The sequence below is a fragment of the Zonotrichia albicollis genome, chromosome 2, assembly GCF_047830755.1.
Source record: "Zonotrichia albicollis isolate bZonAlb1 chromosome 2, bZonAlb1.hap1, whole genome shotgun sequence".
NCBI lineage: Eukaryota > Metazoa > Chordata > Aves > Passeriformes > Passerellidae > Zonotrichia > Zonotrichia albicollis.
In genome coordinates, this window is record NC_133820.1 from 26,427,577 (window position 1) to 26,442,096 (window position 14,520).

At 36.5% G+C, this 14,520-nt stretch overlaps 1 protein-coding gene across 8 annotated transcripts in view; it reads right to left on the minus strand.

Annotated features, from left to right (window-relative positions):
* The window catches only part of CNKSR2 (connector enhancer of kinase suppressor of Ras 2), a 207,141-nt gene that overhangs the window by 90,385 nt on the left and 102,236 nt on the right, over window positions 1-14,520 (minus strand). For 5 of the 8 annotated variants that reach the window (XM_074534618.1, XM_005484349.4, XM_074534621.1 and 2 more), the window contains one exon: window positions 5,552-5,698. The exons of the other annotated variants lie outside the window; for them this stretch is intronic. In XM_074534618.1, coding sequence (XP_074390719.1) covers window positions 5,552-5,698 — 147 coding nt within the window. The remainder of the gene's footprint in view (window positions 1-5,551; window positions 5,699-14,520) is intronic. 8 annotated transcript variants of the gene reach the window in all.

The window sequence follows — 14,520 nt, forward strand, 5'->3', positions numbered from 1 at the left end:
AAATGTTTAAATGTCAAAACTCTTTGAACCTTTCATTAATACCCTTGAAAGCTGCAATAGAAGTCTGAGAAACATTGCTCCAAAAAAAGACATACAATTTTTCAAAATATAAGCAAAGCTAATACAAAATTTTAGATTTCATTATCTTTATACAGTATTTGCATCAATAAGCAGATTTTACTACCAATATATTTTTCATATTGAATCAAAATTACAGCAATACATTGAACAAAATGTTTCCAATAAATTTTTTATAATAACAATCATGACATGAAATAATGAGACACTGTAACTAATTCAGAGTTCATTTTTACAGTGCTACAAAGAATGCCCAGTTTGCATGCAGTTAAAAGACAACTAAGTAATTTAAAAACAAACAATTAGTGTTTCATTCAAATTTAATAATTAAAAAGGATAGGATCATTAGTTCTAGTCATAAATGATGAAAACAGTATAGCATTGTGTCTAGATGAATGGAGGCAATATAATCAAATAAGAAAATATACTGAATAAAAATAATAAAAGCATCATTTTCTTTCAAACAAAGGGCTTCTTATTGTTGCCTTTGCTTCTTAGGAAAATGAAAAGCTCAATGTGTAACAGTGGAAATATGATGCACATCTAATCCAAAACAAACTCTGTTAGAAAAACTACAGATACTGAGCTGCTGGTGGCTTTTAAAACTGTACAATTTAATCAAATACAAAACAGTACAGCAAACTATAAAGATATACAAAAGGTGACATTTAAAAAGGCTTGGTGAAGGAGGGGTCAGAAAATTTTTTTCCAAATCAACACAGCAGATGTGGCTGGCAGCTGGACCTGCCCCATCCTCAGTGCAGGAGGAAGAGCCTTCTCCCTGACACCAGCAGGTGCATTCCACATTAACTGGAGCATGGTACAGGCTGCTCTGGCACTCCTTTTCTGTATTGAAAAAACTGGATGAAGAGTCTTCCACGCTGTAATAAAGTCCATTTTCTTTTGAGTAATTAACAAAGACTTTTCCAGAAGACAAAGGAGGACTTTGCAGCTAGGTTCTTGCTAGTGTGCTGCCAGCAACTTACACAAAATTTCATATGTTCTCAGAATCTCCTCTATTGAACTTTCCACCTTTATTCCAACAGCACTTGAAGGAGCCTTCCTTTGAAACCTCCCCAGAACAACACAAAGTGGAAAGGAGAAAAAAAACAGACAATCTAGAGCAGAGGAAATTTATTTTGGTTAGGTTTTGAACCAGACAAAAATTTAGAGAGTTCAAAGATAAAACCACCTCTATATCAAACAAGGAAAAAAAAACAAAAAAAAAACAAGGGTTGAAGTTAATTGGTTTGTTCATTATATTCAGTAGCAGTCAGAAATACAAATATTGCAAACTGCAATATCATTCTAGGTTCTCACACAATGGATCAGCCTATCAAAAAAAGTAACTGAAAGGCAAATTTATAAAGGTTTGTCTTGCAGGCATAGCACCTTAACATTCATGGTACAATACCGTACTAATAAGTACTTTCAACTTTGCAAAAGGCACCCACTAAATTCCCCAAGACCACAGCTGTCTAATTCAACTGTTGAAAAAGCAGTAACAAACAACACAGGCTGAAAAATCCCTTGACTTCACAAATTTGGACATGATTCTAAAATGCATCATGGGAGAACCTTGATTACCAGTAAGAGGTTGGATACTGATGGATATTAAAACAGACAATCAACTCATTGAAAACACAAAAAAAAAATCCCCAATCAACCAAACAGCACTTTCTTTAATCAGGACACAGGGGGGAAAAAAAGGAGGGTTTTTTTCTGTAGTGATTGACCTTAGAGCTGGAATTAGTGCGCTTGTAAATACAAACTCATTATGTAATGGTGCATGGTATAGCCAAAGGCTAATTGTATTATTTTACTGCACATCAAACCATTCAGTTTCAGGATGGCTACACCAGATGCATAATTCTTCTTCTTCTTTCTTTCTCTCTCCTAACCTTTCATATTTATTCTAAGGATAAGAAAATTTATGAAAAGAATAAATATAAGTGTTTCTGCTAAAAAGGAAAAAAACTTCACCAAGAATTAAGAATTAATCAATAATTACGTAGCCTGAATTTAACTCCTAGTTCATCGCAAGACTGCAATGCAAAGGCAGAGCTGTTCAAAGTAAACAGCTAAAAATTCTAAGAAGCATTTATGCCAATTAAAAACCAGTTAACATCTGAATGATCTAAAAGCATTTTCCACACTTGGAGACTGTGAATGTTTGGCTGGCATATGGCTAACCTAGATCACTAACAGTGGGCAGTAAGCTCTTAAATTATAAACTGATAATGAAATGTTTAACTCCTAGGACACCCTGTCACCCATGCACAAACCAGCTCCATGCACTGGTGGTACCTGCACACTGCCTGAGCTGGGACACCCATCGAGCACTTTCCCAGCCCACAGGGATATTTGTTATCTCTCCATTAAGCTTAGTTTGTCATGCAGCTGCAAATGGTAAACTTCATGTTCTTAAACGCAACTGCAGACTGAACAAACTGAATGTCATTTACCAATAATGCCTCCACATTATTCACTTTAAGCCAAAATTAAGTTTCAGAGGTTCGCAATTAAAACATCACATTGTAAATTGTAAAGTAAATGAGTCTTCTAATTTAATACAGTGAAAAACTTACTTTCTACGCCTATGGCATAAGCCATTAAATGTATTGATTGGTGGGATGCATACAAAAAAATCCAGTCTGATTTTGTCATCCTCCTTACATTAGGGCTCACTTTCACCTTCCCCCCTCATTCATCACAATATGATTAGGCTGTGACACCACATTTTTCCTGTGTTCACTCTATTTGCAGACACAAAAAGACCACAGCAGCTTTTTTGCTGATCCTATTTCCCATTTTGTCAGAATTTCACTCTATAATCTATATCTCACTCTATAATCTTTTGAATATTTTACACTTCAACAGAATTATTACTAAGTCACAATTTCCTTATAGCTTGTGTCTGCTGAATAATACATTTAGTTCAATTAACTTAACTCTGGGATGACAGCACATGTGTAACATTCTCAAACATTTCAAGACATCCCGATATGGGAAAATAAGTTAGCATAACCTCCCCTGCTTGCAAAGTTGATGCTGAGCAATGCTTTCCTTTACGTTTTTCTGGTATTTCCTATCACTTTCCTTCCTCTCCTCTCACATTACATCCCAAGCTTTATTAAAGAACAGCTCCTTTATGTGAATTAGGAACATAAGAAATTTCAGAACTGCCATAGCATCAAATTGCAATTGTTACACTTAAGAGTTTTTCTGAAGAATTTTTTTTCCAGGCAATTAGTTAAATATAATTTCTTCATATTTTAACAGCTATAAATTTACATTGCACTCGGACTTCTTTTGATGCTTGTTATTGATAAAATATACAGTACTGATATCACACTTAGGCTACACTTGAACTTCAATATCAGCTAACTTCAACATCTGTTCAACTCTGATCTGCATAAATCAACAACATAAATTTCCACATTATGCATCCTCTGAAGTTTGCACTTCACCCTGGAGCTTTGTCCACACTCCGCCTACTTAAGGAAACTCTTGTTTCTCACACTAAAATTATACATTAAAACAGACACACATATGCCCACTGCACACATAAGTGCTGAATGAGGTTCTGGCCTTTTCCTGGTGTCATGTTTGATAAAATCAGAATAATATCATCATGATACCAGAACTCTATCTGCAATGTTTAACAGTATCTCTATTTGTGCTCTATTTAGCCTTGAAAATATTCATATTTTTCATGCTAACAGCAAGAACTGATCTTCCCACCCCAATACTCCCATTGCCCACATTCCCCAAATCTGTAAGATTACAGAAAATCACCATCTAGGGTCAATGTCATCCAGTAAAGAAAATCCACATTCAAAGCAGCTGTCCAGACTCCCTTTATCATCAAATGCAGAGAAAGAGGCATGTGCAGGGGCAAATTCACTGTATCCTAAAGGCAGATCAGCTAAAAACAGGCCAAGATGAATGGATCAGTAATTACTAATGCACATCTGCTGGCCAAAGGGAGTTTAAATGAGAAACCTGAATGACATGTAGATATTTACATAGCAGATCTAAAGTTAGATCAGTTGAGTAAGACCCAAGTACCTGTCAGAAACTTTTGATGTGGGTTCTGCAGTGTAATTATTCTGGTAATAAATGATCAAGTGAAGCAAAATGGAGTATTTAGGAGCCTGGTCCAATTCACCTGAAGAAATACCAAACTCACCCATACTCAGGATTTAGACTGAAAACATCTGACTCCATTTAAAGCAATGATGTGAATTTTAAATTTGTATTTATATTCTCACTAAAGCTATGGAAAAAAGCCTTCAAATACAGACATTCATACACTCATTTCATGCATCCAGATTTGCACTTTTATCTCCAGATACTAATTTCTGGTTGAAAGTTTTTGTCACATGTGCATTCAGCTGTTTATATCTGAAAGGCCAAAAACCTCAATTATTTAAAATCTTAGTTTCAAATACTCTAATACATTTCACCATTATATAAGTATTTATACACACACACATATATATACACACACACACATGAAAGAAGTTCTTCATGGCATTAGTTTTTAATGTATCTCCTAATAATTCAAATGGCACAAGACCACAAATAATGGCAGGGGCATTTCCATATCTCATTTTCCATTGTTTTCAAACTTTGCAGACGTCTTTTCTCTTTCATATGTACTTAATTTTTAATTAGAACTTTTAGTGTGGTTATAAAAAATGTCCCAAAGAATGCACTCTTTATGCAAACAAAATAAATTTCTAAAGAGTATTCTGTTTGAATTGAATGGAAAAAAGGATTATTTGTTGGTTGCATCAGTTAGTTACATGCCTTCATCAGTCTGAACATAACTTTTATTTTCTAGAGTAATCAATCACAGTGACATTTATCCTAGAGTTAAACATGAAAGCTTTAATGAAATTCTTCCGCAGCTTTCAGCACGTTGCAGGTTTACTAAAATTATGTGCCCAGCCAGACATCCTGTGCTATGCCTCCTTACGTGCAAGCCTTCGGTCTCAAACACAACTCTGACACAAATACAGCTTTGTTTACATGAGGAAATTTTGATTGTCAAGTGATTTATTGAATACAATCACCTTATAAATTTTCCTATAACTCCACCAGTGAGAACTCAAACATTTTTATCACCTCTTTTCTGAGGTTATGCTGTACTGAGATCTTCACAAGAAATCAAACTAAAATTTATCATTTGTGAAGTATTGTTTGTCTCTCCTTAGCTAGAAAAGATTATCTACTTTTCGGCATTGTAGAACACTGGGATGGTTATTTTTTAACTTTGAAAAGTTCTAACAGGTTTAATTTCAATTAAGCCTATGAGAACAAATCACATAGAAATAATTTCAGAAACAATTTTTCAAAGTATACAAGAGTAAATCTATATGCTGCTGAGGATGAAGCACAATAAAGCATCATTGAGATAATCTGTAGTTAAAATGATGGTGTATGACTTATGATTAAGCTTCATTACCTGCAGAGCAAGGGGCTTCCATCTCATATTTTTCAGTAAAGCTGGTGCTGAGGTAAGCATGCTCTGAGGTCGCTTTTTCAAAGTTAAGATAACACCACTCGGATCCTCTCGTAGTGCATTCACCAAATTTTTCAACTGCCACCCCACCTGGTAACCAGTAAAATCATTACAATAAAATTGAGGTACATTATTCAATATGTAATGTTCCCTTTTTAAATAAGATTAGTAAATAACATAAAGGAGTGTATATATATCATAAAGGAGATTAACTCTAGAAATGTCAAAACTTAATTACTGCATAAAAATTACATAAACTAAAATAATTACTATAATGCATTAAGATGTATATGCATCATGTCAGGTTTTAGAATTAATAAACTACTGTTATTTCACTGAAAAATGCACAATTAAATCTCAAGGTGTTTTCAAATTCAGCTCTGGTACACAGACTTTAGAGACTAGAAAGTTAAAAAGCCCTGGCTTTTGCATTGACAGTTCATTTCAAAACTGAGCATTTTGTACTTTGTGGTTCCTATTCAAACGTCACTAACCACATGTAGTCATACATTACAACTCCTAGCAGCTTATGCAGGCACTAACCAGCTCAGGAAAACCTACTCTTCACACTGCTATAAAAATGAAGCCAGAATCACAAGGCCTGTTTTTAAACAGTGCTTCTTTCATGATGATTTCAGAAACAAATACAGTAAATCAATGACAGAAATGTAGTCCAGTCACTACGCATTAGCCCAAAATAAAATTTTCCTAATTTAATTACAGCATTTCGAAATATTTTAAAATTAAAACCTTGATTAAAATGAAAAGCAACAAGTTTCTATTTATAAATGCAAGGAGTCTGAATAATTTATTTTGCACTTTAAAGTATTTTAAATACTAAAAAAGTACTTAAAATACTAAAACATTTTAATTTATGACAATGGTTTTAAAGTCTGAATATGGCCTGATTACAAGGTACCTAAATTGCAAAATGCTTTAGGACAGTAAAAGTATGCTTTTTCAAGTTGTTACCTAGACTGGCAATACACAGAATCATACATCCCTTCAAAATCTTGGCCAGAAAGTGATTATTTCTGTAAATTTGACAGCTTTTCTACCTCTTTTTGCTCTGTCCCCCACCCCTGCCCTGCTAAACAAACAAGTAAATTTCCCTAATTTGTAAATGATCACAGTTATGGCTATTTTCCTTCTTTCACAATTTGTACAAGAACACTGTCAAGAAGAAAATTATCTAGCTGAGAAGAGGAAAACCAAATATCTAGAACTTGCAAGTGATAAGGTTATTTTATATTTGAATAATACATTGAAAAATCCCATTAGCAGTGTGAACAAAGAGCACAGATGTTCCTTATCACTGGTATAGTGCAACATAGCACAAACATATGTTACCTATGCCTAAGCAAGATAATCACATGTAGGTTCTTGCTACTTATTTTGTACCTTATTCTCTATTACAACAAGCATTGGTGTACCACTTATTTTGATTAGTATCACTTCTTTTAAGAACTGCTTCTCCCCAACAAACTACTTGAGCCAACACTGATTTTACCAACAATCCTGAATCACAGACATGGCTCAAATCCCATCACCCTTTCTCCAGCTCCTGTGAACCTACCTGTCCTGTTTCCACCACAGCAAAGCCCAATATATCCAGGATGCACTTCTACAGTAGGATTATTGTATGCAAAGAAAAAGGGTATTGATAACATGCCTATTTATAAATATTTTTCAGCTTTCACAGAAAACTTCTAAACATGCTGAAATCCTTATTTTTACTCCCATGTACTAGGCATACGGCTATTATACTTCAAACAAAATGAAATATTAAATTAACCAATTCCATCTCAATTCCCACATCCCACTGAAGTTTATCATTGTGTTTCAACAACATTTAAACAAAATATCTTCAAGCCTAAGTTTTGTGTGTAAGGACACTGTAATCTTATTAAAAAACCCCTTGCTATTTACAATACTGTTGTCTTATTTTAGAGACCCCAACCACTGCTTAGAAGCAATATATTCCCCACAGATACATAATGTCACTGTAGGCATATGTGAGCTTTTATTTGCTATCCAAAAGAAGGAATCACTGGCCTGCAGTTCATGTAAGCTATCTGTGTACCTAAGGTACTGTACACTGTAATTCCCTAATGCAGCAACTGAAGAGGGATTGGTGGAGCAGAATCTTGCTGAACCAAGCAGCACAGGGAGCCTTGAGGAGAACATGACCTGACCTCAGTTATGGAGTCAGGATGTAAAGTTCTTCCCAATTAAGTTGGTAGTACACTGCATGTGAAAACTGTACTTTAAAGCCAGTGTTTCTCACTGAAATAGCCAGAGGAATATAAATAAAATTGGGGCTTTTTGGCTATGCTAGCATTTTAAAAATAATTGTAAATGCACTTTCATACTTTGCAGAGATAAACTGCCTCATGTATTTGAAATATGCATTACATTGCAATAAATGGGAGATTATCTAGTCTCTTCATAAGAGTTTGGGGGATTAAAGAAAAAAATAGCTTCAAAGCACTAAATCTGATGTATTTAATTTAGAAGCTCATGAATAAAAACAATTTAATTTTTCACAGTGAAATTCTGAGTTTACTATAAATTTCAAATGAAGTTCATCCTCTGCTTTTATCTAGTTCCCTGGCAAAAGTTTTCTTGCTGTTCAGACAGGCCTTGATGACTCCTCATAATCTGAACAAAAAGAACTAAATTGGCCTAAGAGGAACAAGTCACATAAAAGGTAGTCAACAATCAATTGAAGGAAATCAATGCCCACATAGGAGGCCTGGTTTTCAGCTCCAACATAGTTCAGATACTCTCAAAATTCATTCTGACACAGACAAAACAAGTTTTTTTGAGGAGGTCAGGCTGCAAAGCGGAAAAAGCGGGGACTATATCAGGAACTGAAAACTCTTTTTCAGAATTCCACTTCAGTGACAAGTAACATACCCTTTAACTACAATTTGGTTTTACTCTCTCTAACATCTCCTTTCTCATTACCACAGTTAAAAATTTGCAATTTCTAATCATCAAATTTTTTGGGCAGAATTTTTTAAGCTCCTATCATGACCATGCCCATGTACTGCAAAAAAAAGGACAGTAACAAGAAAGTTTCAACACTGGTTTGAAAATTCAATATATACGTAAGAGGACTCTATTAGCAGACTACTTCACTTATAGTAAAATTACCTGAGCAATTAATTTTGAGAACAGTGCACTATGCTGACCAGGTGGCCATTTTTATGGGGCAAGGAAGATACTGCTGTTTGTTTTAACATAAATTGCTAAAATTAAAACTATACATTGTTAAACTAGTGCCACCTGGAAGCAGCAGCCAGGAGAGGTGTGTGATGGCAGCCCAAGCCCAGCGCTGGCTTTCGCTGCCCACACCTGAATCCCTGTGCAGCTCATGGCCACCAGGACAGCCACTGGTGCCCTGAGGGTCTGGGTGAGATTAGAGCAGCAACATTAGAGCAGCTCTGCTGGAGGAGTCTGCCAGGGCAGGGAGGGACACAAGAGGTGACCCACACCTATGGACTGGTGGCCCAAGGCCAGATCCACAGTGCTGCTGGGGTGGCACAGGCAGGGGCACCACACTCCCAGAGCAGGGGGAACCCTGCACAGAGACACAGCCTGTGCACAGGGTGCCTACAGCACCGGCATCAGGCCACCTCCACATTTCTCATTCATTCCACCACGGCATGCCCAGGGACTGTGGCCAGGCTGGGAAACCTCACAGGGTGCTCCAGAGTCACTGAGGACACCCAGGTTCCTTCAGCAGGGCAAGAGAGGCACACGGGAGGGAGCCCTGCACAGCCCTGACACATCCTCCTCCTCTCCCTGCCAAGCACCCACTAACCCAAATCACAGGCAGCTTTAGCAAAGGGTGCTGTTACAAGTCCCCATCCATCACCTGGAAAAAAACATGCTTCTGAGCAAGCTGAGATACATTTAAAAGATCTCTATGCTTCTTTGGCTTTCAGCAAGTCCATCTGGATGACACTATTACAACAGCCTGAAATTAAACTTTTATTTTGAATTTCTATTCTAAATTGTCAAGAATTTCACTTCTAAATAATTAAAAGCTGTTCTTAAATAGGTTTTTTCCCCCAAATTAATCTATTACCCCCTTATGACAAGCTTAGAAGATTGGCAATAATCTTGCTTTTTCTGGAAGTAACCACAACCATTCATTGAATCCTTTTGTCACTCAGCTGCACTCATGACAGTATTCCCATAGTCCTGTGCTCATTCATGAGTACTGCTGTATGTTATGATCCAGAAAGGAGATCTGTAAAGTATTTGAGCAGGAAGCTCAAATACAATTGGATGGCCCTGCACTAACTATTTTTAGGATGCTATGAAACAACCTACAGTCTGAAAAATCTATGTCTTGTATCCCCAGAGAATAGCTACATCATTTAAAAGCAGTGTGCAAACCCAATACACAGTGCAACTACAGCATTGAGAGGGTGGGATAACAGACAAATGGTAAAGAGAACAGAGTTCTTATTTTTACAGGAATAATTCTATCTAAGGGTGACCCATGAAAGTTACTGAAAGCTTTCTGCATCCATGAAAACAAAACTGGGTTTTTTTCCCCATTACTTTAATTATTTCCTAACTTGCAGATTTTGAAAAGGTAAAAGTAGTAATATCTTTACACTTTTGAAGGAAAAATAATACCTTGCTGCTAAATATAATCTGCTAAGCCATTTCCTATTTTCTAACTATGGGAATATGCAAAATCCACTCTAGTGTCTAATTTTAAAAAGTTGATGGACTGAGAAGATAACCAAAATTATTTTTCTTTCAATGCTGCCTGTAATTAGTTGCATGCACACAGAGTACTTTGACTGATCAACATTTCAGGCTTCAACTTTTCAGCTAAAAAACCTGAACAATTTCTAGGAGCAAAAATGCATTCACCTCAAAAAACAGGTTTTTTAAGATTTCCATATCAAACACTATCTTGCATTTAATGAAAAAAAAAATCATGCATAAGAAAAAAATCCCCAACACTGCACTTCAAATAACAAATATCAAACATGGCACGTTGTTAAGCAACTCAGAATCTGCCAAGAAATTCAACAGCATCATGCTGTTAAATTACCAAACCGATTTCCATGAACATTGGCCAGAACAAGCTCAGTCAGCTACTAGCCCCATGAAACAAATGTTAGTAGCAAGTATCTTCTTCCCTTTCCTTTGCTGCAGATGCCTGAAAAGGTGAAAAATTAATGGAAAGCCATAGGTCTTCTGTCTCCAAAAAACGTAACTAGTGAGGAAACCACAAAAGGATATTTACAGCATGGACCACCACAGAGATGAAAGCTGTGTCTGTATGCAGTAGGGCAGGCAGTGTCAGGAGAGCAGGAGATGGTTTTTTCAGGGATTTATCCAGGTTCTTAAGCTAGCATGATAATAGCATCTCACTTGCATAATGGTTTTCTCCTAAAGAGGAGAGGTTAATAATATTGTGATTGCATAGGCTGCAATTCTAATTAAAGAGTATCTTGGCTACATTATTTAAATCAATGCAATTCTAATTCAATGTTAAAAGTCAGTTCTGTGCATCCTAAAAATGTCACTGATCATACTGCACTGTATCATTGCCCAAAGTCGCAACAATACAGTTTGTATGTAAAGTACATTGAAAAAAATCATATCTCTTACTTGAATAATTCCTGATACTTCACTAAATCTTCTGCTTACTACCATCAAGCCATGAAATAAGTATTTTTAAATTCATTTTTGGCTATGTACACTAAAGATCACAATTAAGAGGCTTTCCCAAGAATAAACTAAGTTAGGATCCAAATTGAGAGTTGAGTGCAGAAATCACCACCTCTCATTAAGCTGCCCTAAACACATTTCCTTGTCAGAACATGTATCTGACCCAGAGCTTAACTTTCACAAGTACAGCAAAGTACCACCATAATTCAACAAACTTGAAAATATTAGTAACATGACTACAGAGCACCTCAGCATAGGAGGCAACCATCTGTATTATCCATGAGGGAACTAAAATTTGATTTATCCAGAAACAGAGAATCAGTTTTGTACTGAAGCTTGGACACTGTTTAATAGCAGTGCTTACCTTTCATTTTGTACTGATACAATCAACCTTCAGCTCAGAGCTACCCCATTGCTTTTGAGTCATTGCTAGTACAACATCCTAGAACAAATAAATGAGCATATTTGTTTGAAGAGTAGACTCCAACTTTATGGGTTTTGTTATATATTTTAAAGACATAAAGGTCAGTTACTAGGCACAATTTCTGAGGAAGAAGGGTCTCATTTCCCCATTTTAGGGTATGGCTCTAAAAAATGGGGTTGGTTCCAGCTCAGATTTGGTGCACCTCTGAAATTCAAAGCATTTTCCTTCACTTGGGTACCTGCAGTGACTGGCTGTCTGCAGTGTGGCAATTATAAGGCATCTCTCTCTTCAACGAGGAGCACAGATAACCAGAAAAGACAGCTACTGGCAATTTGGAAGGTTTTTACTCAACTCTCCATCTAGTTTCAGAACACGGATCTCAGCACTTTCTATCTTCAGAAGGACTAAACTCAGTCAAATATTTTCAAATACTACAAAGGTGTTTCAAGCACCAAGATGTGCATAACTTCCATGGGGGAAAAGCACTGTGCTGACGGGACTATGCAAACACAAACCCCAATGATACAACAGGCAAGAAAACATTAGCTCCTGGCACTGGCATATGGGCAATGAGGGCTCTGGTCCCAATTCCCACACACCTCTTTTTTATGTAATATAAATGCAATACAAACTAACACACGGTGCAGAGAACAGGGTCTGGGAGCCCTGCTGTGATGAGCAGGCCCTACCCCTTTCTTCAGCAAGGACACAGAAATTAAACTCTTATGAACAAAGGTGCTGCCACCAGAGTCCCTGCTTGGCCTCTTTTCCAAGGGCTTCCAAGGAACATATGGAGAGCCCAGGTGCCTATTCATTTCAGCAGGGCTTCTGCCAAAGGACAGTATCTCCTACAAAGAGGCATTTCAGCATCCTTGGGTGGCCTCTGGTGAATGCTAAGAAATCTCAAGTGCCATCTAAACAGGCACAAAGAGCTGGTGGCAGGAGCTGGAGGCTGGGGCAGCATTTAGGCAGACTGGGTCACACCCTGCTTTTCCACAGATTAAGCTGCAGTGTGGATGTGGATGGGTTCCCTCTTCCTCAGGAGAGAGGAAGAGCCAAGTTCTTCACATTTCACGTGGCATAAGGAATGTGCTCTTCAGAAGTGACCCTGCAGTATTAACCCCCAGCCACATCTGCCTTACAGGAACTCATTTTTGTAGCCCTGTGCTTAATCTTACCATGGAAATTTAACTTGTATGTGTGTACATTGCACAGTCTCATCCCCAAATGCTTGTCCTGGAATTACAACAACAAACATATGGAAACATACATGCATACACATATGCATACACATATGCATATTTCTTTCAATTAGATTTACATCATCAAAACTCATTATTTTAGAATGATTCCAGTGAGTCAGTAATTCCAACAGTCTTTGACCTCCCCCAGATTTTCAGTGTATAAATAAACTACTTGAGATCCCCAGCTCAAGTGCTGTTACCCTTGAAGCATATGTTTCTCGAGACTGAATTCATATAGTGAAAATAAATTAAGGCATTACATAGAAATTGTCAAAAAAGCCCAAAATTAAGGACATTAATGACCAAGCAAACTGAAAAAAAATATCCAAATCGAAAATAAGCCTGTAAGCAAACTTAGTCTGCATCACTTAGCTGGGAGGGAGGACAGAGATATCAAGTTAAAAGAATTTGTCTTAAAAATGCAGGAATTATTTAGTCATGATAGAGCTTTTCTTTTTTTTTCATTTTATTTCCATTAAAATTATCAAATATAGACTATGTACTCTGTTCAAGCCACTGAGTTGTTTGAATCCAGTACTGACTTTTTTTAAATAAAAATTAACGTGCTCACAGTAAATCATAGAATTTCCCTTGCTTTATTTTTTCCTCCCATGGGAGCATGGATTTGCTTTTCTTACTGTTTTGATCAATTTTTACAACAACTATCACTGTCTTACACTTCCTCACAGTTAGCTCCTAATTTCACCAGAATAAGACAACAGATTATGCAACAGAACATCAGGCCGGCACCCGAAGATCAGCTGTGTCATGTACACACAGCTGCTCCCTGCACAAAGCACAGAAGCAGTCAAAATTATTCCATCCTAACTCATATATGGTCCAGGCTGTGCACAACTGTAATGTCTGTTGTGTTAATATGCACAACATTGAAGACATCTCTCCTTAAGCTTTCATCATCTTTTCTACAGTGTACTTCAATTTTCAGCAACCTCAGTTAAAAGGAAATTATTAGCAGCAGAATAATACCTGCCTTCCTTTCCAAATACACACACCTGAACATACACTAACAGTAAGCCTTTTTAACCTCTTCCTAGGAGACAAAAAGAAGTACATAATCTGTATTCTATTCTACAGGTATCAAAAATGGTAACAGTACAAAACTCTAATTCTACTTAATATCTGCTACCTGGCATAAAAAATTTAATTATATATTCTGAAACAATAATTTTAACTGCAGAATTTACAGTATTCTCACTATAGAGAACATACTGTCAAAATTTTAATTTAAACTGCTTACAAATACAAATTGTACCTAGATTTATAGCCAGCAGCAACTACTGAGAATATGAAAATAATTTTTATCAGTAATATATGCAAACCATTTTGGCAGTATATTGTCTTTCAATATTTATGTTGAAAATATTAATACCATTTACAGCACCACTTAAAGGGTTTTTTTTTCCTATGGAAATGCTATCATGTGGAGGAAAAAACAAACCAGAAAAAAACCCTCTAAAATAAAACTATTAAAATACATCGTCTTCCAGTGTGTTCTGTGCAGAAAGATGAATTTATCA